The 21,043-nt window shown below is 45.9% G+C and overlaps 3 protein-coding genes and 3 long non-coding RNA genes across 11 annotated transcripts; 4 read left to right on the top strand and 2 right to left on the bottom strand.

The window, feature by feature from the left end:
- Positions 1–54: 54 nt before the first annotated feature.
- LOC117188112 lies at positions 55–975 on the top strand. 2 transcript variants are annotated; one of them, XR_004472470.1, is made up of 2 exons: positions 55–386; positions 592–975. It is a non-coding gene; the product is annotated as an uncharacterized LOC117188112 (long non-coding RNA). The 2 variants fall into 2 exon arrangements; XR_004472469.1 differs by having other exon boundaries at positions 55–531.
- A 1,865-nt stretch (positions 976–2,840) lies between these two features.
- LOC117187811 lies at positions 2,841–18,541 on the bottom strand. Of its 2 annotated transcripts, none has more exons than XR_004472366.1 (3): positions 18,453–18,541; positions 3,219–3,395; positions 2,841–3,162 (listed from the first exon to the last, which is right to left on the bottom strand). It is a non-coding gene; the product is annotated as an uncharacterized LOC117187811 (long non-coding RNA). The 2 variants fall into 2 exon arrangements; XR_004472367.1 differs by lacking the exon at positions 18,453–18,541 and adding an exon at positions 3,838–4,070.
- LOC108159641 (transmembrane protein 164) lies at positions 4,178–9,150 on the top strand. 3 transcript variants are annotated; one of them, XM_017293109.2, is made up of 5 exons: positions 4,178–4,253; positions 7,503–7,897; positions 7,961–8,153; positions 8,209–8,309; positions 8,368–9,064. In XM_017293109.2, exons 2-5 carry the CDS (start codon positions 7,562–7,564, stop codon positions 8,785–8,787), a joined length of 1,050 nt encoding a protein of 349 aa, XP_017148598.1. In that variant the 5' UTR covers positions 4,178–4,253; positions 7,503–7,561; the 3' UTR covers positions 8,788–9,064. The 3 variants fall into 3 exon arrangements, with proteins under 3 accessions (XP_017148598.1, XP_017148597.1, XP_017148595.1); XM_017293108.2 differs by lacking the exon at positions 4,178–4,253 and adding an exon at positions 4,767–5,006 and having other exon boundaries at positions 8,368–9,063; XM_017293106.2 differs by lacking the exon at positions 4,178–4,253 and adding an exon at positions 7,189–7,207 and having other exon boundaries at positions 8,368–9,150.
- On the bottom strand, positions 10,022–11,212 carry LOC117187810. Its single transcript, XR_004472365.1, has 2 exons — positions 10,911–11,212; positions 10,022–10,853 (listed from the first exon to the last, which is right to left on the bottom strand). It is a non-coding gene; the product is annotated as an uncharacterized LOC117187810 (long non-coding RNA).
- Positions 10,555–17,848, top strand: LOC108159638 (sterol regulatory element-binding protein cleavage-activating protein). 2 transcript variants are annotated; one of them, XM_017293101.2, is made up of 7 exons: positions 10,555–10,838; positions 12,184–12,552; positions 12,652–12,835; positions 14,164–16,438; positions 16,508–16,710; positions 16,775–17,129; positions 17,199–17,848. In XM_017293101.2, exons 1-7 carry the CDS (start codon positions 10,555–10,557, stop codon positions 17,375–17,377), a joined length of 3,849 nt encoding a protein of 1,282 aa, XP_017148590.1. In that variant the 3' UTR covers positions 17,378–17,848. The 2 variants fall into 2 exon arrangements, with proteins under 2 accessions (XP_017148590.1, XP_017148591.1); XM_017293102.2 differs by lacking the exon at positions 10,555–10,838 and adding an exon at positions 12,060–12,106 and having other exon boundaries at positions 17,199–17,377.
- Positions 18,535–21,014, top strand: LOC108159639 (caspase-1). Its single transcript, XM_017293104.2, has 3 exons — positions 18,535–19,940; positions 19,997–20,408; positions 20,466–21,014. The coding sequence occupies exons 1-3, from the start codon at positions 18,884–18,886 to the stop codon at positions 20,530–20,532; spliced, it is 1,536 nt and encodes a 511-aa protein (XP_017148593.1). The 5' UTR covers positions 18,535–18,883; the 3' UTR covers positions 20,533–21,014.
- Positions 21,015–21,043: the final 29 nt, after the last annotated feature.

Below are 21,043 nucleotides of genomic sequence, written 5' to 3'. Positions count from 1 at the left end.
TTATTTATATTATCATTTATCGATATACCGTGACCCCAGAAATATACCGATATATACCGCAAATATACCGATGACTAAAACTAACTTAGCCCTCTTAGCCCCCTCTATTTAAACAAGGGAACAAGTTGAATAAAACCGCTGAAAATAATACTGTTTGTAAATTCTTCTTTTAGATCCTCTTAACTTACTAAAAGCATCATTCTATCTTTCACCTGATCAGTTTGAACCTGACCCGTTGGGGTATTGACGGATCGATACTGCATTCACGATTGCGTGCATCGCGTGCAGCAGCTGGTACATTATTTATTTATACTACGAACGTGCGCACGATGGTGCGACATCATCTTCCCTCCTGCACCATGCTTTACCTCATCGGCTTTGACCGGGTAAGTTTTCCTTGTTAATCTTCTCCATTGACTACTCTTTCTTGGTTCTTCTTCTATTATTTTTGTATTCCCTCCATCCCTAATGGCCGATACCCTCTCCGGCAACCACCTACTATGCCGCGATCCTCTTCTCTTACCCCGCCAGGTAAACTTAAGTTATTATTTATTCATTTACTTCATTTAACTCTTTCATTCTTTTAAGCAGGTTGCCCAATCCAATCTCCGTCTCCGGTACCTCCCCCGCGGCTCATTCTACTGTAGCTCCTGGTCCTCTCGGAGATGAGGACTGTGGCTGAACTGTGGCAGCCTCTGCCTGTCCTGCTGGGGGCCATGGCCATGATGCCGCTGCTATATCGCTGAGTCGACAATGTGGTCCTATAAAAGCATTACCGAGGCGTAATGCTTGCAACCCAACAATACATCGTCATCCTTCGATCTAGCAATCGACAACAAGGACATTGACTATGGCAACCAAGAGAGGAGCTGCGCGGGCTAGACTCTAGATAAGTTGTTGTTAGGCTTAAGGATATATATTAGATAGTCCATGTATTTAGATAGTAGATACAAATGTTTTCCACTTGTTTATTTATTTATACTAGGCTAAGTTTTGATAAATAAAACTATTGAAAAATAATCCTTGCTGTGTCCTATATCGGGGAAACTATCCCAATTACAAATAGTGCAGAAATATAAATATTTTTAAATGAGAAAAATGTCCTTGATCCTTTATAAGGACTCCATCAACCCAAGGACATTTTTCAATCACAGGAAGCCATCGCACGCCCAGATCGGCCCACAAATAGCCGAGAAAACTAAATATGTATGTTTGGGGTTGTTGGAGTCCTTACTGAAGGATTAAGGGGATTTTTGTGATCACTTCAGGACATGGTTAGCTCTGATAGGGCCGTAAATAAGGGGAAAAAAATGATATATATGTGTGGAGAAAATATCCTTGATCGTTGGTCCTTGATAAGGAATGAATTAGATCAAGGAAGCTATTCCGAACGCAGGAAGCCGTCGAAATTCCCGATCGGACAAGAAATGGCGGACTTATAACATAAACAACAAATTTTCAGATCTGGGATACCAGGCAAACAGAAATCAGCAGAAGGTCGCTGGTTTTTTTAAATTCCTTTTAATTTTGTTTTTTCGTTTTTTTATATTTTCTTTGGCAGCTCAAATGGCCAAAAACGAAAAAACCAAAAAACAAAATTAAAGGGAATTTGAAAAAACCAGCGACCTTGTGCTGATTTCTGTTTGCCTGGTATCCCAGATCTGAAAATCTCGTTTTCCACTATTTTGAGCGGCCGAAGAACGGAAAAAGTGGCCAAAGAAAATATGAAAAAAATGTTGCAAAATTTTTGGATTTGAAAAATGGCGGGAAAAATAAAAAAAAATTAAAAAAACCAGCGACCTTCTGCTGATTTCTGTTTGCCTGGTATCCCAGATCTGAAAATTTGTTGCAGGCAAACAGAAATCAGCAGAAGGTCGCTGGTTTTTTTAAATTCCTTTTAATTTTGTTTTTTCGTTTTTTTATATTTTCTTTGGCAGCTCAAATGGCCAAAAACGAAAAAACCAAAAAACAAAATTAAAGGGAATTTGAAAAAACCAGCGACCTTGTGCTGATTTCTGTTTGCCTGGTATCCCAGATCTGAAAATCTCGTTTTCCACTATTTTGAGCGGCCGAAGAACGGAAAAAGTGGCCAAAGAAAATATGAAAAAAACGTTGCAAAATTTTTGGATTTGAAAAATGGCGGGAAAAATAAAAAAAAAATTAAAAAAACCAGCGACCTTCTGCTGATTTCTGTTTGCCTGGTATCCCAGATCTGAAAATCGAAAAATCTCGGTTTTGAGTGCCCCAAAGTGGAAAGTAGTTGTTGTTGTTGTTGTAATTTTTTTGTATGGTATAAGTCTGCCATTTCTTGTCCGATCGGGAATTTCGACGGCTTCCTGCGTTCGGAAAAGCTTCCTTGATATAATTCATTCCTTATCAAGGACCAAGGATCAAGGATATTTTCTCCAGACATATATATCATTTTTTCCCCTTATTTGCGGCCATATCAGAGCTAACCATGGCCCGACGTGATCACAAAAATTTCCTTGATCCTTCGGTAAGGACTCCAAAACCACCAACCATACATATTTAGTTTTCTCGGCTATTTGTGGCCCGATCGGGAACTGGGACGGCTTCCTGCATTCGGAATAGCTTCCTTGATCTAATTCATTCCTTATCAAAGACCAAGGATCAAGGATATTTTCTGCCGACATTTATACCTTTTTTTTTGTCTATTTGTGGGCCGATCTGGTCTTGCGACGGCTTCCTATGATCGAAAAAATGTCCCTAATTTGATGGAATCCTTATCAAGGATCAAGGACATTTTTCTCAATTAAAAATATTTATATTTTTCTCCACTATTTGTATAGCAAGGATACAGCAAGGATTATTTTTCAATAGTTTTATTTATCATAACTTAGCCTAGTATTAATAAATAAACAAGTGGAAAACAATTGTATCTACTGTCTAAATATATGGACGCGTATATCCTTAAACCTAACAACGATATCTATCTAGAATCTACGAGTAGTAGCCATAATCTAAGTCCTTGTTGTCGCTGGCCAGGTCGAAGGATGACGATGGCTCGTTAGGTGATACGATTCTGTCTAGCTGGGATAGTCCTCGGTATGTCTCGAATACGCCTCGGTAATGCTTGGATAGGACTCCGTGTGGCGGGGGGAAACCGGATACGACTAGGCTTGTGGCAAAGCGCAGGGTCCTCTGTGAAGGAAGATTTATTTTTAAATATATCTACAATTATATACTGATTCACTTACGATTCTCGAAGCTGAAGACCAGCGTTTGATTCGGCGGCGTATGAATGGTGGGGTTGCTGGAATTATTTCCCGTGGGCGTGAACCGACAATTCCGCCGTCGATCACCTGGTCCTGCTGCAGCGGATGAGACGCCACATTGTCGACTCAACAAGACAGCAGCATGATGTTTGTTCTTATCTTGTTTAAAAATTGTGGAGAATTATAAAGGTTACATTTCATAAATTAAAGACAAAACAATTAATAAAAACAAAAAACATGTATTTAATGAAAAAATATCGAAAATCTAAACAAATTAATTCAAAATAATGTATGATAACGCCACAATACTGAAATGATACAAAAAAGTATGTTCTGTGATATAAAAATCTAAATAGCCTTGAACCAGATTCTTATGTAGCTGTAAATAAATGCAGTACATTTTACATTTTACATTACTGGACTCGTTGGCGACACAGGTAATGGCACAGGTTACATGGAGATCAGCGAAAGTTTTCTTTTGGAACGGGCTGCATCTAATATTAGGTACATATAAATTTACTTTAGACCATTGACATTTTATTTAATGTTGAATGAGATAATATGAAAATCAATACTTTGTTTTTAGGAATAAACAATTTACCGGCAGGTTATGGTTAATCTGTAAACCATGAAATCGTTCTGTACAAAGCGCAATCTTATCAAGGCAATAGTAGCGCTCTCCGTTTTGATTGCCAATTTAAAAAGATAGGATTTTTATAGACACACCACCTCGTAATTGATGACTATCTGTCTAGGCACATTAGTATTGCTAGCATGTGTAATTAAGTTGTTTTCTGCATTCGGCTAGTGCAATGTACATGGATGGGGACCGCAGTTGCTAATCGGCAGGGCGATCCGGGCTTGTGTTAGACTTCTGCTTTTTTTTTTGCTTCTGTCACTCATTGGCGTTGTTTTCTGTTGTTTCTCTTCGCAATTTACGGTTAATTGCAGTTACGTGTGTACTCTTGTCGGTAACGGACACGGGAATCCGGGTTCCGGAATCAAAATTTTACCTAGGTAAATAAATTCACGAAAGTGTATCGATCAGAGCATATACATACATATGTGTTCAAATCTATGCATAGTAGAGTAAAGTTTGATTTGGCTATACGGATATTGCACGCCGGAAATATTACGTTGCCATGCGTTCTCTGGGTCACGCCACTGTCTCTCTCTCTCTCAGCCACTAATCCAATTTGGTGCCGACGGTTGCCTTTTCCAATTCTCAGTCACCACGAGTGCATACGGCTTTCAACATATAGTATGTATGTACTTACATATGTGTGAATGTACACATATGAATATCATATGTTGCAACCCTCACTACACAATCGTCTGCATATGATTTTTTGGCGCCCAATTTGACAGGGAGAGAGCAAAGAAAAGCTAATCGTCTCTCAGGAAAGCTCAGCACTAAGAGCGAAAGCTCACTCAAGGACAATTAATGGCAGGGGAAACTACAGCTTAGGGAGGGAACAACTGCTGAACGGCTGCCGTAGTTGTCTCCGCAATCCGCAAACAGTCGCCCACGTACGGCGCTATATTTCCACTCTCCGCGCATCTTCTCGTAAAACAACTGCATCGTAAATGCAGAAAATTATGTGAATGCAGATTTTACGGAAGAATACGACAAGGAGAATTAAGCGATAATGGAAAATTGTGGATAGTAGTGTTCAAAGTTCGTTGGTTCGGTCATTATTTGTGGGTTCGAGGCGAGCTTTGCTTAAGACCACGTGGCAACCCCAAAACAGCCCACAACGTGCGGAATAGGTAAAGGGAGGAAAAATATGAACTGAAAAACAGAAATATCGAACTGTTTTTGAGTCTGTTGGTTCCGCTGTAATCTGCGCACAGCAGAAAAAAGAATTGTGCGACCGGCAGGCAGCAAACAAATAACAACTGCAGTGCTTTTTTAATCGGTTGGGTTGTTGTTTTTGTGAAAGCTTCTTAATTGCTTAGGCCGTTTGTGGGTTGACTTGATAATCATCGCACTAGTGTTGTTTTCGTGTCCTGACTCTAAAAGCTCGCTCTCCACAGCGTGCTGAAGCAGTGTGTCTTCTCCTGCTCTTGACAATGAAAAGCACAACGTCAGCACCCCCCTGGCTCTCCTTCGCTCGCTTGACTTGACCATACGTACTGCGCTTGTTTTGCTATTCCTTGCACCTTCAAGTAGATAATGCGACGACGCGACTGCAGTGGCGTGATTTAGAAGCAGGTGCACGTAGGCTGTCCCTCAAAAGTGTGCTTCTAAAAACGTTGCTGGCTAAAAATACAAATGCCGCTACATGTATACATGTATGTACGTATGTATGTAGATGGCCCCACTGGTAACCGTATGTTTTGCCCGCGCCGGTACTTTCTAAAAAAAAAACGAGGGGGAACGTTGTGAGTTGCTGCGGAGACCGCAACTCTACAGTTATACCCGATACTAAGTCAGTATGGCTCTCCTGCGGCAGACGCCGCTAATATTAAACGACACGACAAAGAGAGAGACAGAAAATCAGTCTGAGCGTGACGTCGGTGGCTGCGTAGCCACTGCAAATTGATTTGTTCCTATTGGCTATAAAAATGATCTGATCTGATCCAGATTCAGCAATCTCATAGATATGGTCATTATCTATTCTGCGTTTTTAGTTTTCTCGAATGTGCAATATTGTGGATGCAACAGATTTTCGTCTTTTGTGGGGGCGGAAGGGGGTGGGGCGAAATTCTGAGATATACGTTTTATAGTGAGATCTAACAGAAGTGCGGATACCAAATTTGGTTACTCTAGCCTTAATAGTCTCTGAGATTTGTGGATGCCCCAGATTTTCGTCCTTTGCGGGGGCGGAAGGGGGTGTGGCGAAATTTGGACACGAAACGGTCAAGGTCCGATATCACAGAAGTGTGGATACCAAATTTGGTTGCTCTGGCTCTTATAGGTTCTGAGATCCTTGAACTCATATTTTGCAATTGACAAAACCGACCATGAAACCTGTGTGTTAGAGAGAGACAGAGCGAGAAAGAATGAAATTGTTTTCTTGATTCTGGCTATAATCATTATACGATCTGGTTCAGATTTTGCACTGTAGAAGATATGGTCATCCTCACCGATTCTGCGTTTTTGGTTTTATCGTATCTTTAAAAATGTGGATGCCACCGATTTTCGTCCTTTGTGGGGGCGGAAGTGGGCGGGGCGAAGTTTTGAAATATTTTTGTAGCAGTGACATATCACAGAAGTCTGGATCCAAAACATCGTTGCTCTAGCTCTTATGGTCTTTGAGCACTAGGCGCTGAAGGGGACGGACGGACGGACGGACGGACGGACGGACGGACAGACGGACAGACAGACAGGGCTCAATCGACTCGGCTATTGATGCTGATCAAGAATATATATACTTTATGGGGTCGGAAACGATTCCTTCTGGACGTTACACACATCCACTTTTACCACAAATCTAATATACCCCAATACTCATTTTGAGTATCGGGTATAATAACTGGGTGGTCGGGAGAAACGGATGGGGTGGCATTCAGCTCTTGGCGAATGGCCAAACGGACAGCTGCGGCAACTGTCAACGCAGACATGATTTCATACTCTTTCATTGTGTCTCCCCGACGCTGTGCTCAATTTATTTCCCATCGCATTTGGCTCCCAAAGACCACCACTCCTCCCACAATGCAATCTTCTTGTTAGCCTGGTCCAAAGAATATTCAACAAGCAGCGTGTTCGCCGTGTGAGTGCTAGTCCAATTATCGTACCACGCCTCTGCCTTGGCAGCAAGCCAAAAGGGTGAGTGGCCAGCGGTAATTGCAATGGAAGGGTCAGAGGAAAAATTACACACACCCCACCATCCTCGCCTGTCTGCAAACCGCTATTAACCGTTCTTTTCGAGTTTTACGACTTCCGCCGGAACAACAAGAAAAACGAAACAAACAAATCAACTGCCTGTTTCTGCTTGGCTCCGATTGGGCCATTTAGGCTGGGATGGGTTGGTATCCATGGATTTTTTCACTCTTTGACGCAAACGGAGTGTTTTTTACACATTTTAGTTTTAGTTTATTTTCGTGCTCTTCCATCGAGCACTGCTCCAATAATTTCATACTTCCGTGAAAACTCAAGGAAGAGTATTCCAGTCTTCCAGGCAGTGACACCTTGTCTTTTCAGTGGTACGAAATGCTGTTTATTTATAATGCACAGTCTGAGGACATGGGTTGGACAGGATCAATAAGAAATGGTTGCACAAGTATTTAAATGCTTAAGCCCAAAAATCAATATTTTTACAGAACCGGAAATCAAAACCAGAAGTCAGCCGGATACCGAGAAAAGACCAAAAATACCAGCAATGGAGTGGGACTGGAGTTGGGCAGTGGGAGGCGTTACCGCCGAAGTTCCAAGGACAACGGGGCCTGAGTGCATTAACTATATGACCGATCGGAGACGCTGGATCGAAACGGTGTTACTGTCGGTGCTCTTCATCTTCATTATGCACCGGTCGTGGAAGCGTCTGGCTCCCATTAAACTGCCGCCGATCCATGAGATTGAAAAGTCACACAGTCCCACGCGGTTGTTCCTTCTTATCGCAATGTCTATGGTCTTTGGCATTGAAATGGGCTTTAAACTGTCCGGGCAGTCGATGATCTTCGCCTTGAACCCATGCCACGTGCAGACGTGTCTGCAGGTCAGCTCTGTTATTTCGATTACCCAAAAAAAACACCATCTAAATAGAATGCCCTAATTTCAGATCTATCTTCTGGCCGCCAAGCCTACAAAGACAAATACGGCAATGTTTCGGATACAAATGAGCAATCTGAACGGCCCCTTTCTAGCGTATCTCTTCCCCGAGGTGGAAGGGCGCACGTATCCCTTCGAGCAGTCCACGTACTGGATACAGCATGCGCTGCTTTACATTATACCCATTTACCTTATACGAAGCGGTAAGTGACAGACTTTTATAGATGTTTCACTTGCTAAACGGTTTCCCTTTTTCAGGCTCGTACACCGTTGAGGACCTTGGTGATTTCCATTGGACAAAAATTGGAACAGCTTTCATGCTGTTTTATCATTTCATTTTCCTCTCTCCACTCTCCATAGTAAGTCGATGTATTGCAGCTACCTACAACGCCATTATCCCTCTGGTTTCTCTTTTAGTTTACTGGCATCAACCTGGATCATATGCTGTGCGCAGCCGTGTCTGATCCGTTTCAGGGGCCCAACTACAGACTTTTTGCTTGTTGCCATCAGGCGTTGCTCTGCCCGCTGCTCACCAAGGGAACCGTATTACTTTTCGGCCGCCGGATGAACTCCTCTAGTGATAAAAATGGAGTGGGCGTGAGGAACGTGGGTTGTGAGACTTTGCCCGCTGCGGGGACAGAGGCTGCCATGTATCATCAGCGTAAGCAACAGGACTACGCCACATCAGAGGATGCCACAGAGACCTTAATGCGGCATCGGTACAATGCTCAGGCAGCGGCTGCAGCATCGGGTGGAATGCATTCGCATGATGCGGACGAAATGGCGTCCATATACGACGCGGCGGAATATAGGATGCCCACGACCAGGATCGACTAGTACAGAGCGAAAAACAGGGCCTTGTAATGATTATGCTATATTGTGTGCCCACTATGCATGTCAATTCTTGAATTACTTGATTAACTTTCAGTCCGGTCCGGTCCACGTTTTGTAGTTAGCCCCCCTTAGCCCACTATATAGAGATATCGAGGATTTCATCTGGGAACTGAAAGGTGTACATAACATACAATTAAGGCTACAAATTCATGCTCACTGAGGTTATACTTCTAAACAAAACCAAAAACAGTTTTAATATATTAAATTTGTTCAGTAGAACCTTATTCTGATAGAAAATTAATTATTACAACATTGCAATAAATAATAATTATACAAAATATTATGTATTTCTGAAAGTGTGCCTGCCTGAAAGTGAATAAAATAAATAATCAAAATTAAACTGTAACAAATGGAATTTTGAACTGGCTTTCGTTTACATCCTTGTCAATCATTCACATTCAAACTTTGGCGCGCAGCTCTACTGTCCAGTCGACAGTCTCTCCTTTTCGTGGAGTGTTCAACCCTTATTTCAGGCACAATAAAATTAAGGGATAACAATTATACAATTTACAATTAGCCAATCTTGTAGAAAATTCAATCATCATGGGATACAACTGTGTGTTCAGGGCTGAGAGTCTTATCTAGCTAGTAATCCTAAATCCTATGGACAGGGAACGATTTTCCTATTGTCCACTAGTGGGGGTTTGTTGGTAAAGAAGAAGGGCAAGATGGATGGGCCAACCTAGTTTTGTCATCGGTATATTTACGGTATATTTTGAAAATTAAGCTGTATATTTCGGTATATTTTTGAGGGTCAGACGGTATATTTTTTTGATAACTTTGCGGTCACACTGGCCGTATGTTTACATGGAACGGCCGCCGCCGCGCAGAAAATTCAGCCCCAATAAAAAAAACGTGCTAAATAAAATATTAGAAAGAACGATTCATTCTGGCGGACATTTTTTCGACCTAAAATTACGTGAAATATCGAAATATATTCTTTAACTTGCTTTATTTTCGCGCCGCAGTAAAATACGGAAATAAAGAACCAAAATAAAGAAGTGCTTAATCAAATGAATTGAATCATTTCTTCTGATTTGAGATATGATAATTTGATAACAATAAGCAGCGGCGGTGCTGAATATCAATTTAATTGAAAGTTCGCGGTGACAGCGACGTTGACGTCGCAGATTTTAATAAGAATAAAACGACTGTGTCTGTGCCCCTATGTGTATACTGTCTATGTGTGTGTGAGTGAGCGCTGAAGATGCGCGAAAACGTCAATTAATTGCAAAAACAACAAAACGTGGGGCCAAAAGGTGCGAATGAAGCGCAAGAAAAAGAAAAATCAATAGAAATAGAATGCAAACCGTTGGGATTTCAGCAAGTGCTAAGGAAAATGTATCGAAATAGTGGATATCAAAACGATAGAACAACAACCGCAGCAACCAAACCAACGCTATTAATAAACATAAATAATATCTCGTTGGGAGCGACCGCTGCGTCGACGTCGGCGTCTCGCCTACGCAGATGATGCGTTGCATATGCGAAATTGCGTAATTTGCCGCAACTAAATTGTACAAATCTGAGGAAAGCGTAAAATACAACTTAAGTTTGAAACAAAGTTCTTGGCCAGAGTCGAGTCGGTCGCTGTCGTCTCTCTAATTGTTAGAGTGCGTGTGTGTGTGTTTCGGCCCAAGTTCATTCTCGTGTCTGTTGGCGGGTGTGAGTGTGAGTGTTAGTGTAGTGTAGTGTGAGAGAAACAACAACATGGCTGCCGCAACAGATGGCTCTGCCAAAGCGGCAGCGGCTGCAGCGTCGACGTTGCCGCGTACAACAACCACATCGACGCCGAATGGCGGCACACTAGCCGGCAAACCCGCAAATTCCGCAGCAACAGCAGCCGCATCCTCCTCCTACTCATCTTCCTCGTCGTCAGCGTCAGCAGGGCTGCCGGCCGCCGTCTCGCATTTCTACTACAAGCACGGTCTGTTCTTGTCCAGCTACCCCACATGCGCCTCCAGTATAGCCTTTATGGCGATTTTACTTTCGTGGTTAGTCGGAATATACTGAAATTTGTACAATTTTGATTATATAACGGTGCAGGAAAAAGGCAAGCTACGAACCAGCAGGGCGGAACTAAACGACGACACACAAACGATGAACAAACTAGTTTTTTTTTTTTCAACTTTGGAAAATAATCAATAGTTTTGAAATAATAGTCTTATTGGGCTATCATTACAACGACACTCCAGGCCTGGAGCCACCAGGTCACTGAACAAAAGCAACAATCTCCGATTATAGCCTGCACTCGCAGTTTGATAATATTATTGATTATAGGCGGAATTTGTTGAACCCCACACACAGAGTGTTCGAAATGCGCCCATACCAAAGCGTATATGGATGTGTGGGGACTTGCACATGTATGCATGTTAATAGATTATAATAAAGCCATGAAATATTGAAAACGGATTGGCAGCGCGCCAAACTAGCCTATTGATAAAGTAAACAATTAATTTGGTTGACTAGGCGTAGGATTTTGCAGTTATCTTCTCATACATTTTACCCACCAAATAAATGAAATAAACAATGTCTAGACTTGAGGTACACCGCAAATATTCTATTCGCAAGATTTGAAGATTGCTTGGAATCCCTATATTATATAAAACCTAATAGTTGGCGAGGGCTTGCCCCCGTTTGTTTGTTTTGATTTTCAAATAGGTATGTCCAGCACATGGCTTTGGATTTGTCCCAGGGTTGGTTGGGGAGAAACGAAAGCCGCAGAAGGATCACATTTCATTGCTTTCCTTAGCTCAAGTGCTATTAATTTATGAAGGCGGATAATCGGTCCGCTGAGAAAGAGAAGGAGACGGATGTCAGCCTTTGGCACGGTTACTCGTAGACAGTCCCAATCAAATCGGATGGGATGGAGTTGTCCTTCAACTGGGGTGGAGTGTCTTTAAGCGGGATTAGCGCAATCCGATCCGATACCTGCGCTTATCAGAATCAGGGCTTGTTTTTGGTGGCAGCTGCCGCGTCTAGTAATAATAGTATGTACTTATCAGGACGCTTATCAGTGGCCAGCGACGCGGTCGCATTAGTGTTGTCTTGGGCGCAGGCAAATGGTGGCATTGCTGCCAGGCAGCCCCAACGATGGCCGATGGCCGATGGCCTGCTAACCTTGAATACATTAAAATGCGAATCGCGAATGATACACGAGTATGTATAAGTTTTAGACGTTTAGCGCCGACGATTGGGCGAGCACTGGGAATGCTTGGGACACGCGTTAGATGACGAACCGCGGAGAGCAAACACGCGCCAGGTCTTAAAATAGCGAACCAGTCGAGCACTCGAGCCAACCAACTAATCTCCCTCACTCTCCTCGCCCTGTTCTGATAGCTATCCGCTGATCAACATACCGTTGCCGGGAACCATACCCACAAAGATAGTGCTGCCCTACGAGGCCGAGTCTCTGTCGGCGTATAATCATAGTGGAGCGTCGACGCCTTCCGTTGCCCCACTCGACCCCGATCCGCCGCCTGCTGCCCCGGCGCACCACCTCAATGGGAGTGCCGCAGACCGCAGCCTGCCACCGCTGCTGCCCTGGGCCCAGAGCAGTCCAGCCCTCTTCTACGTCCAGCAGATCACACTGCGAGCTAGCGTGCTGCCCTGGAGCGATGGGATGCAGCTAATGGATGCGTTTCGTGCGCCGCTCTACGAAGTTTTTAAATTGCTCGAGATTGTGCGCAATCATCAGAGCAGCGAGACGTGAGTACCCCAATACGCCCTGCCACTGTCAGACACCGTCGGACTAATTGAATCAAATTTCGTCAACGTAATTGTAATCGTAATCGTAATCCTCCACAGCCAGCGCACTCTCGAGCACAACTGCCTTCACGTGGAGAACGTGAAGCGCGGGGTCCAAGGGCAGCTGGATCAGATCTTCCCCGAGTACGGCTGCTTGCTGCTCTCCCCGGCCAACCTCTGGACGCAGAACGCTCAGAACTTCACCAGAGACACGAATATTCTGAACACGATATTTCAATATCATGTAAGTGGTCAAGCATCCGCACCCGTAGCCGCAACCGCAACCGCAACCGCAACCGTAGAGGATGGATGCGACAGTCGGTTGTCGTCGAGCAGCCTAATGCGTTTTGTCTGTCCATTCGAACTGCATGCACGTAATAAGCCCCAAATCGTTTAAACACTCGTGTCTGAGAGGAAAATGTGTTGGCCTTACTCTCGGGCGCTGCGCGTGTCTTATCAGACAAATTTTACTGACGCTGAGTCACACGGAACGTGGAGCATGAATATGTAGACGCCACCTGTTGGATTCGGGACACAGAGAATTGTAGGCATAGGCATAGGCCAGAGAGGCCCTGCAGTCCATCGGCATTTAGCATCGGCACTGCAAACATTATAGTTTCGCGAGTGTCGACTGTCGAGTCTCGAGTCGACTGCATTATGCATAGCTTTTTCCAAGTCTGGACTGGAGACCTTTGGTATTCCACATGTACATATATGCATGCATTTACTTTAACCTAACGAGGTATCTAACCCTAGTAATAGATCTCCGCTCGAGAGTACTTACGCGAAGTACCCCACATATGTACATGCATGCCTACAGTTCCAGATACATACTCGTACAGTATATACATATATATGCAGGTATCAGATTGTGTATCTCTCCGATTGAGTGTATGATTCACCCTTGACGCGATTTGCTTTGACGATAGCTCTTTGGCGTGTGTGTACACATGGATTTTTAAATATTTCATTGCCGGCCTTTGAGCATATGCCGGCCGCTTGTATCCCCATCAAAGCCTGGAACTGGTTGACCAATTAGCCAACTCTCCTCCCGCTTTTTCGTAGTATTCCCGTCTGCCTCTGTGCCCGCTCTCTTCGTACTTCGCAATGGAAACTTTTCTGTATAAATAACTTTAGCAGCTCACCTCAAATAAAGTGATGTGATGCCATGGCCATGATAATGAAGAAGTTCAAGGAAATTGGGCAAATAATTCGAATGGAGATAGCGAACAGTATCAAATACAGTAACAAAATACGATTAGTTCTCGCTAGCTATATACTATACATACTATGTACTATGCTCGCAAGAGGGAGTTTCTGATATTGATATAATGAGGGGATCCATATATTTATTACGGCCTGGAAATGGCTGATAAGAGGCTTACCAATTAACTGGCAAATCATATCGATTAACTTGACTCAGAAATGCTCACAGCGCAAGATTATTATTCGTCCGTTAATCATGGGGAAATTTATATTTAGCTTGCATTTCCCCCTACGTGTATTGCGCGCTGCATGGTGCAGGCTTTGATCGATAACTGATAATCTCATCTGCTGCTGTTGTTGTTTCAGAATCTGCAAAAGTCGAAGGTATCCATAGCGGAAATGCTCTTTGGCCTGCCCTTGCAGGACACGGGATTCAAGCGCTACCCGCTGCGGGCACGCGCCAGGATAATTCAGTATGCCCTGACGCTGGTGCTGAAGCACAACGATGTGGACTATCTGGAGACGCTGAAGGAGAAGCTGCTGCGCTACTATCCGGCACTGCCGGTGGCCGCCGCCGGGGAAGAGCCGTCGACCATAACGTACATCTTCTATCCGGGAGAGTACAGGATGTGGGAGCTGGTGCCCTACACAGTGGCCTTCGTGCTGGTGTTCGCCTACGTGTACTTCTCCGTGCGGAAGATCGACGTGTTTCGGTCGCGATTCCTGCTGGCCCTGTGCAGTGTCATCACCACCGCCGGCAGCCTGGCCATGTCCTTGGGCCTGTGCTTCTTCTTTGGCCTGACCATTTCGCTGCAGTCGAAGGACATATTCCCCTACTTGGTCATTCTGGTGGGTCTGGAGAACAGCCTGGTCATCACGAAGAGTGTGGTGTCCATGGACGAGACGTTCGACGTGAAGATTCGCGTCGCCCAGGCACTCAGCAAGGAGGGCTGGCACATCTCCAAGACGCTGCTGACAGAGATCACCATTCTGACCATTGGCTTGGCCACCTTTGTGCCCGTCATCCAAGAGTTCTGCATCTTTGCTATCGTCGGACTGCTCTCGGATTTCATGCTGCAGATGCTGCTCTTCTCCACCATCTTGGCCATGAACATCAAGCGGGCCGAGTACACCACGGAGGCCAAGCACCTGCCCAAAATGATGCTCAGCTGCACTCAGGGAGCAGGACGGCAGGATTTCCGTTTCTTTGGGGCCGCCCCGACCCTGCCGCCATTTGTGCCCGGCTCCTTTCAGCGTTCGCAGTCCCATCCGAAGCTTTGCTTTGCCGATGCCGCCGCTGCCGGAGAGCGGGTAGGCCTGGTCAATGGACACGGCCACTCTACCCAGGAGCAGCGCATCCCTAAGCGCATCAAGATCGTCAACTTCTGGGCGCGCACGCGCTTCTTCCAGCGCGCCTTCATGGTCTGGATGATCGTGTGGATCTGCTCCATCGTGTACAACTCGGGTTGTCTCGAGCAGCTGTTCACCATGCAGAGTAACGGGACCATGACTGGCACTCTGGAGCTGCAGCGACGCCTGCAGGCGGGTCGCGGAGCAGTCAGCAGCTTCTTCGAAGGACTGAAAGCGGACGGGCATCGAACCGCAACCAGCCCCCCCAGCAGCAACGGGCTTAGCACACCAATGGAGGCGCGTCCTGAGAACGAGATCAACGAAACGGCCGAGGATCTGCTGCGTCTGCGGTATCCCAACTTTGACCAGAACTATTTTCTGTCGAATTTCCACTGGTCCACGATCATGAAGCAGTACAACATCTCGCTGAGCGGCCACTACGTGACGCTGCTGCCTACCATCAGGCTGAGCCATGCCATAGCGCCGGAGCAGGCCACTCTGCTGCGCAATCCCCAGGAGCAGCTGCAGCAGAATTTCCAGTGGAAGGCTCTGGCTGCTGCACTCGATCCGCTGGACTTCAACGATGACGATGTTCGCCGAGAGTCCCCGATGGTGATGCCCGGGGGAATGCCGCTCGTACCCAAAAGCCCCATGGAGATATTCTTCGCCATCCTGCTGTGCTGCATCAGCATCTTCGTGCTCTGCTACACGATGGTCGTGTTCTATCGATGCATCTGCACCAGAAACTACGCCGAGTGGCGTTCCAGCTGGAACGAGTCCGAGGCTCCCCACAAGAAAACCGAACAAATACTCGAGGGCGTTCCCACCCAGATCGCCGGCCACAAGCACCGCATCGAGTGCCTGGTCTCCGATGGAGCCTACATCATAAGCTGCTGCCTCAAAGGACAGATCCGCGTGTGGGACGCGCGCAGCGGCGAGCAGCTGGCGAGTATCGGGCGATCGGAGATGCAGATCTCTCAGCCCCGACAGGACGGACAAACACTAGTGCGGAAGCTGCCCATCTCGCCTGTGTGGTGTCTGGACTACTTTGATAATCTCATTGCCGTCGGCTGTGCCAATGGCCGTGTGGAGCTGTGGGAGTCCCCGGCAGGCGTGCTCAAGTGCGCCTACCAAGAGGATGCCAAGCGCAACCAGGGCATCACACACATCCACTTGAACGGGGATCGTGTGATTGTAGCGCGCCTTAATGGACGCCTCGATTTCTACCGCCTGGAGACATACTACAAGGGCAAGCAGATCGACTGGGGGTTCACATCCGCGTACAGACGCAGTAAGTATGCCGCAAGTGCAGGCCATAACTGAAGCTGTATTTAACTACTCTTGCTTTCGTTTCGTTCAGCACACATGCGGACTGGTTCGACTGGCAGCCTAGGTCTGATGATGCAGCCTCAGCAACGCTGCCAGGACGCAGTGCAGAAAACCACCAAGGAGGAGATGAAGATCACGCTGGAGGGAGTGCGACTCGCCCATCAGCAACCCATTACTTGCATGCAGGTGGTCAACGACATGGTCTTCACCGGTAGCCAGGATCACACCTTGAAGGTTGGTCTCATTTCCACATACTTTCGCATCATGAAAATGCTCATCTCCGCTGTCCGCTCCACAGGTATATTGTCTCAACAAATCGGATGCGGAGTACACATTGCATGGACACTGTGGACCCATAACCTGCCTGTTTGTTGACCGCTGGCAGCCGGGCACTGGCGGTTCAGGATCGCAAGACGGCCTCCTCTGTGTTTGGGATCTTTTTACGGGCGCCTGCATGTATAACATCCAGGCCCATGACGGTGCGGTCAGTTGTCTGGCCTGTGCGCCCAGCTACGTGATCTCGCTGGGCACAGACGAGCGGATCTGTGTGTGGGAGCGATTCCAGGGAAACCTGCTGACTACCATCAACATCTCCAATGCCTATTCGAGTCTGCTGATGCTCACGCCGTCGCTGCTTGTGACCAGCAAAATGGGTAGGTGCCTTCGTCAGATTTCTAATGGAAATGTCTAGCAAATAAATAATAATGTGTTTATTCTGGCAGGATCTCTGATCGTCTGGGACGTACGCACCGGCCAGCCGGCTCGCGAGGTCAAGCTGGACTTTGACAACCTGCAGCTGTGCCCCAAGACCATGATGCTTGCCTGCGACTCTGTGGTCTGCGACTATGGCAACGAAATACGCGTGGTCCGATTCCCCATTGTGGCCGACAAGTGCCACTGAGAGCGCAAAGGAAGAGGAATTCTAGATGAAGCCAGCACCTACATACATAGACCTAGGTTAACTTTCGGATCTGTCTCGCCTTAAACTCACTAATCTACCTGTGTAGCAGGGATCTTCATTTACGAACTAATTAATTAACCAGTGGCGTTGTCTTTTAACATTTTAAACTATAGCTTTGACTATACGTTTCGAGTACGTTTTTAATTATAATAATTGTACACTGATGTATGTCTGCTATCTCCAGAGATAGGCGGTTGTCTGCTACAACTTCGATAGGCTAAATGCATAACTACCCTACCCTGAATTAACAATGATACATATTTACCAATATAATATATATACATATATTTTTGCATAGCTAAATTTACTGTATTTACATAGTGTCTTACAGCGCCTAAGAATAACATTAAATGACGAAATGTTATATATAATACAATATTTATTAGAATCACCTACGCTTAATTTTCTATATGGAAATAAAACATGAACGAAAATAACCGAAATCTGTTCAAATATGTGTTTGTCATAAAAGGAAGTTCTAGGGATTTCCGCCGACAGCCTCATAGAATAATGGATGAAGATTTTCTACTTGTGGAATTTTAAGCCTATGATAAAGCTAAAATCGGAATACCGTACATAAATACATATTTACGTATCCATGGAGCATGTATGGCTCCGTGTCGCCGCAGCGTCTGTCAAAGTAAACCAATATTCTCACGAAAAGCTGTTCTCAGTTTTAAAATCAAAAACATCCGGCAGAGAACGAAATGAACAGAGAGAGTAAGAAAGATGCGGGAGAGAGTTTCTCTCAGCTGAGATCGAAAGCTGTCCGATCAGCTGTGTTTTTCTCACACATAAAGATTATACATACACATGCAAATGAAATATACATATATACGTACGTACAGTTCTTGGAAATCGGTGTTCTTTGTCAATAAAAAGAAGAGAAACCAGGCAACGATGAATAAGAAAAAAAGAAAAAAACAATTGAACGAAACAACAACAAAAAAACCCACAAATACATGCATGTTTATGTGAATGTGAATGAGATATTACCCATTAAATATCTGCATACCTGTTTTCAATTCCAAATCGCGTAGTTAGTTAGTGGCAAAGCTTGGAGCTATTTGGAAGAGAACTTTAATCATATTTTTCTTAAGAGAAGCAACTTCCGCGAGCGTAGCGGGTTGGCTATCGGATTGTAGGAGAGGAGAAGTGGAAACCCCACTGATAACACACGCAGTCGCGATAATTGGAGCACTGGCGTAGTCGCGGGGAGGTGGATACAATCAGACCACCCTTACAGTCGATCCCGGCTGCACGTACTCCTCTTTCTCCGCACAGGGAGCGACAGTGGGGGCATTAGTAATCGCGCGTTATCTTCGAGCAGAGCAAATGTGCAAAAAAATTTGTAGCCGTCAGTGTTAAGAGAAGCATTGGCCCCAGCGGACCGGATAGCGCTGCTTTCAATCGCGAGTGAGATATAGATAAGTAGCTTGAGAAAAAATGGGTTGGTGGGGCAAGAAGAGGGACGATCCGGAAACGGACCGCTCCAGCGGATCAACTAACAGCCAGGCTCTGGTGCTGCAGGATCCGCGCACGCGTGTGAAGACCACCAGCGCCGCCACAGCGACCACCAACACGGCGGTGCAGAACTCGACGATAACGGACAGAAACAAGCAGACTATCACCTTCATGTCCACCCGTCAGACGGTGACGCATACGCAGAGAGCGCTTATAACGGAAACCACGACGCGGCGCACGCCGAGCCAGGCCGAGCTGGAGCAGCTCTTCGCGCAGATGAGAATGGGAAGCGATGGCGCAACGACGACCACCACCACGACAACTACGCGCGGCCGACCACCTAGTCTGAACGGCGTGGCCCTGCGCTCCACGCCGTCCTTCAAGGCCACTACAAACAACAAGCGCTCCAGCACTGTGCTCAAGACGGAACACACAACGGTGACGAAGAAAAACGGACGCAACGTCACCCAGCACCTGGAGACACAGCGTGTAGATCTCAAGACCAAGGGAAAGCCCTCTTGGCCGCCATCATTTTTTGCATCGACAAGCTCCGGCGGCACATCCGAGCCCTACGTCTCACCCTACGCCCAGAAGCCAAGTCTTGCCATTACTTACGGGTCGCCTTATGCCAAGTCCACCACAAGTCCAACCTCAAACTCAAGTACCAGCTCCGTGGCTAGTGCTCCAAGTTTTGGAGCTTTCAAGCCGGCTGCCAAGCCCCTGTTCTCCACAGCTGTGCCCAGACCCTCCACAGGGGCCATACCCAAGACAAGCGTAGGCGTTCGAGACGCTCAGGGGGTCGTGAAGCCAAAGTTGTTCGCTGGAGTTGGCACAACCAAGCCAATCGGGGCCAAGACCAAGCTGAAGCCCGCCCGAGTCTACATCTTCAATAACGAAAAGTTCGACAGCAAGAACGAGTTCCGTTCTGGCAGTGCCCAAGATGTCAAGGTTCTGCGCACCACCTTCGAGCAGCTCAAGTGCAAGGTGGAGGTCATCAAAGACGCCACACTGGCCACCGTCAAGAGTACGGTGAGGATGCGTAAGTGGCAAGAACGTACGATACCAGACCAATGCTGTAATTGTTCGTATTTTCAGTGGAGACAAAAGACTTCGAGGATAAGAGTGCCCTAGTCCTGGTGTTCCTAAGCCATGGAACGCGTCACGACAGGCTTGCTGCCAAGGATCTCGATTACTCGCTGGACGACGATGTCCTCTTCCCGATATTGCGTAACCGGACGCTGAAGGACAAACCCAAAATGTTGTTTGTCCAGGCCTGCAAGGGCGCCAATGAACCCGGTGGCTTCATGACAGATAGCGCCCAACCGAACGGATCCCCCAACGAGATTCTCAAGTGCTACAGCACCTACGAGGGCTATGTTTCCTATCGCACTGAGGATGGCACTCCCTTCATCCAGACCCTCTGCGAGGCTCTGAACAGATCGGGCAAGACAACCGATATCGACGGAATAATGATGAGTGTGCGAAGCGTGGTGAAAATGCAAACAAAGTGAGTACAAAATCCCTCTTTTAAACTATCGAATCTAAACGTAATTCCATTTTCCAGAGACGGCCAAATCCCATCTGTCACCAGCACCCTGACCTCAAAATATGTTTTCGGAGATTACGTCTAACCTGCTAATAGTATTATTATTGAATCGACATAGCCCTATATCCACATAGATTTCATTTATAAACTGTATTGCAAGCGAAAGTGATTATACCCTTGCAGAGGGTAGTAAAATGTATACCCTTAAGTTTCCAATGCAGCGAAGGAGCGAAGATGCTCGAATAGCATCAGCCATGTCATTCCGTTTTAAGGACTCAGTCTCTTCAGCTTCGAAAGATCCGTCGACAAAATCCACACACATTTCTTTTTTAAGATTCGCACCATTAAGTGGCCCATGCGAAGCCATCCAGCCGATCCCAGGCTAGAACGCAGCCCTAGACAAACTCAAAAACCTATAGCTTACTGATGCAAGGGTATCAAAATCGTCGGTCCCCGAATACTCTTCTTCAAATGATTATCATAACTTCCAGGGGAATCGCTTCTATATATCTTTATGATTCATTGAAAATAAAATTTGATTCTACCAATGTAGATTAATAGAAGGAAGGAAGTGTTTTATACTTATCAGATAGCAA

Source organism: Drosophila miranda, chromosome 3, assembly GCF_003369915.1.
Source record: "Drosophila miranda strain MSH22 chromosome 3, D.miranda_PacBio2.1, whole genome shotgun sequence".
NCBI lineage: Eukaryota > Metazoa > Arthropoda > Insecta > Diptera > Drosophilidae > Drosophila > Drosophila miranda.
The sequence above is the reverse complement of the archived record's forward strand: the minus strand, read 5'-3'. Positions and strand labels throughout refer to the sequence as shown.

Excerpts from the sequence above, each read along its gene's own strand:
- LOC108159638 (XM_017293101.2), top strand. The coding sequence starts at position 10,555 with ATGGCTGCCGCAACAGATGGCTCTGCCAAAGCGGCAGCGGCTGCAGCG. Across the intron at positions 12,836-14,163 it reads ACACGATATTTCAATATCAT|AATCTGCAAAAGTCGAAGGT; the intron begins GTAAGTGGTCAA and ends TTGTTGTTTCAG. Across the intron at positions 16,711-16,774 it reads GCCAGGATCACACCTTGAAG|GTATATTGTCTCAACAAATC; the intron begins GTTGGTCTCATT and ends TCCGCTCCACAG.
- LOC108159639 (XM_017293104.2), top strand. The coding sequence starts at position 18,884 with ATGGGTTGGTGGGGCAAGAAGAGGGACGATCCGGAAACGGACCGCTCC. Across the intron at positions 19,941-19,996 it reads CAAGAGTACGGTGAGGATGC|TGGAGACAAAAGACTTCGAG; the intron begins GTAAGTGGCAAG and ends TCGTATTTTCAG. Across the intron at positions 20,409-20,465 it reads GTGGTGAAAATGCAAACAAA|AGACGGCCAAATCCCATCTG; the intron begins GTGAGTACAAAA and ends TCCATTTTCCAG.
- LOC108159641 (XM_017293106.2), top strand. Across the intron at positions 7,898-7,960 it reads ACGTGCAGACGTGTCTGCAG|ATCTATCTTCTGGCCGCCAA; the intron begins GTCAGCTCTGTT and ends CCCTAATTTCAG. Across the intron at positions 8,154-8,208 it reads CATTTACCTTATACGAAGCG|GCTCGTACACCGTTGAGGAC; the intron begins GTAAGTGACAGA and ends TCCCTTTTTCAG.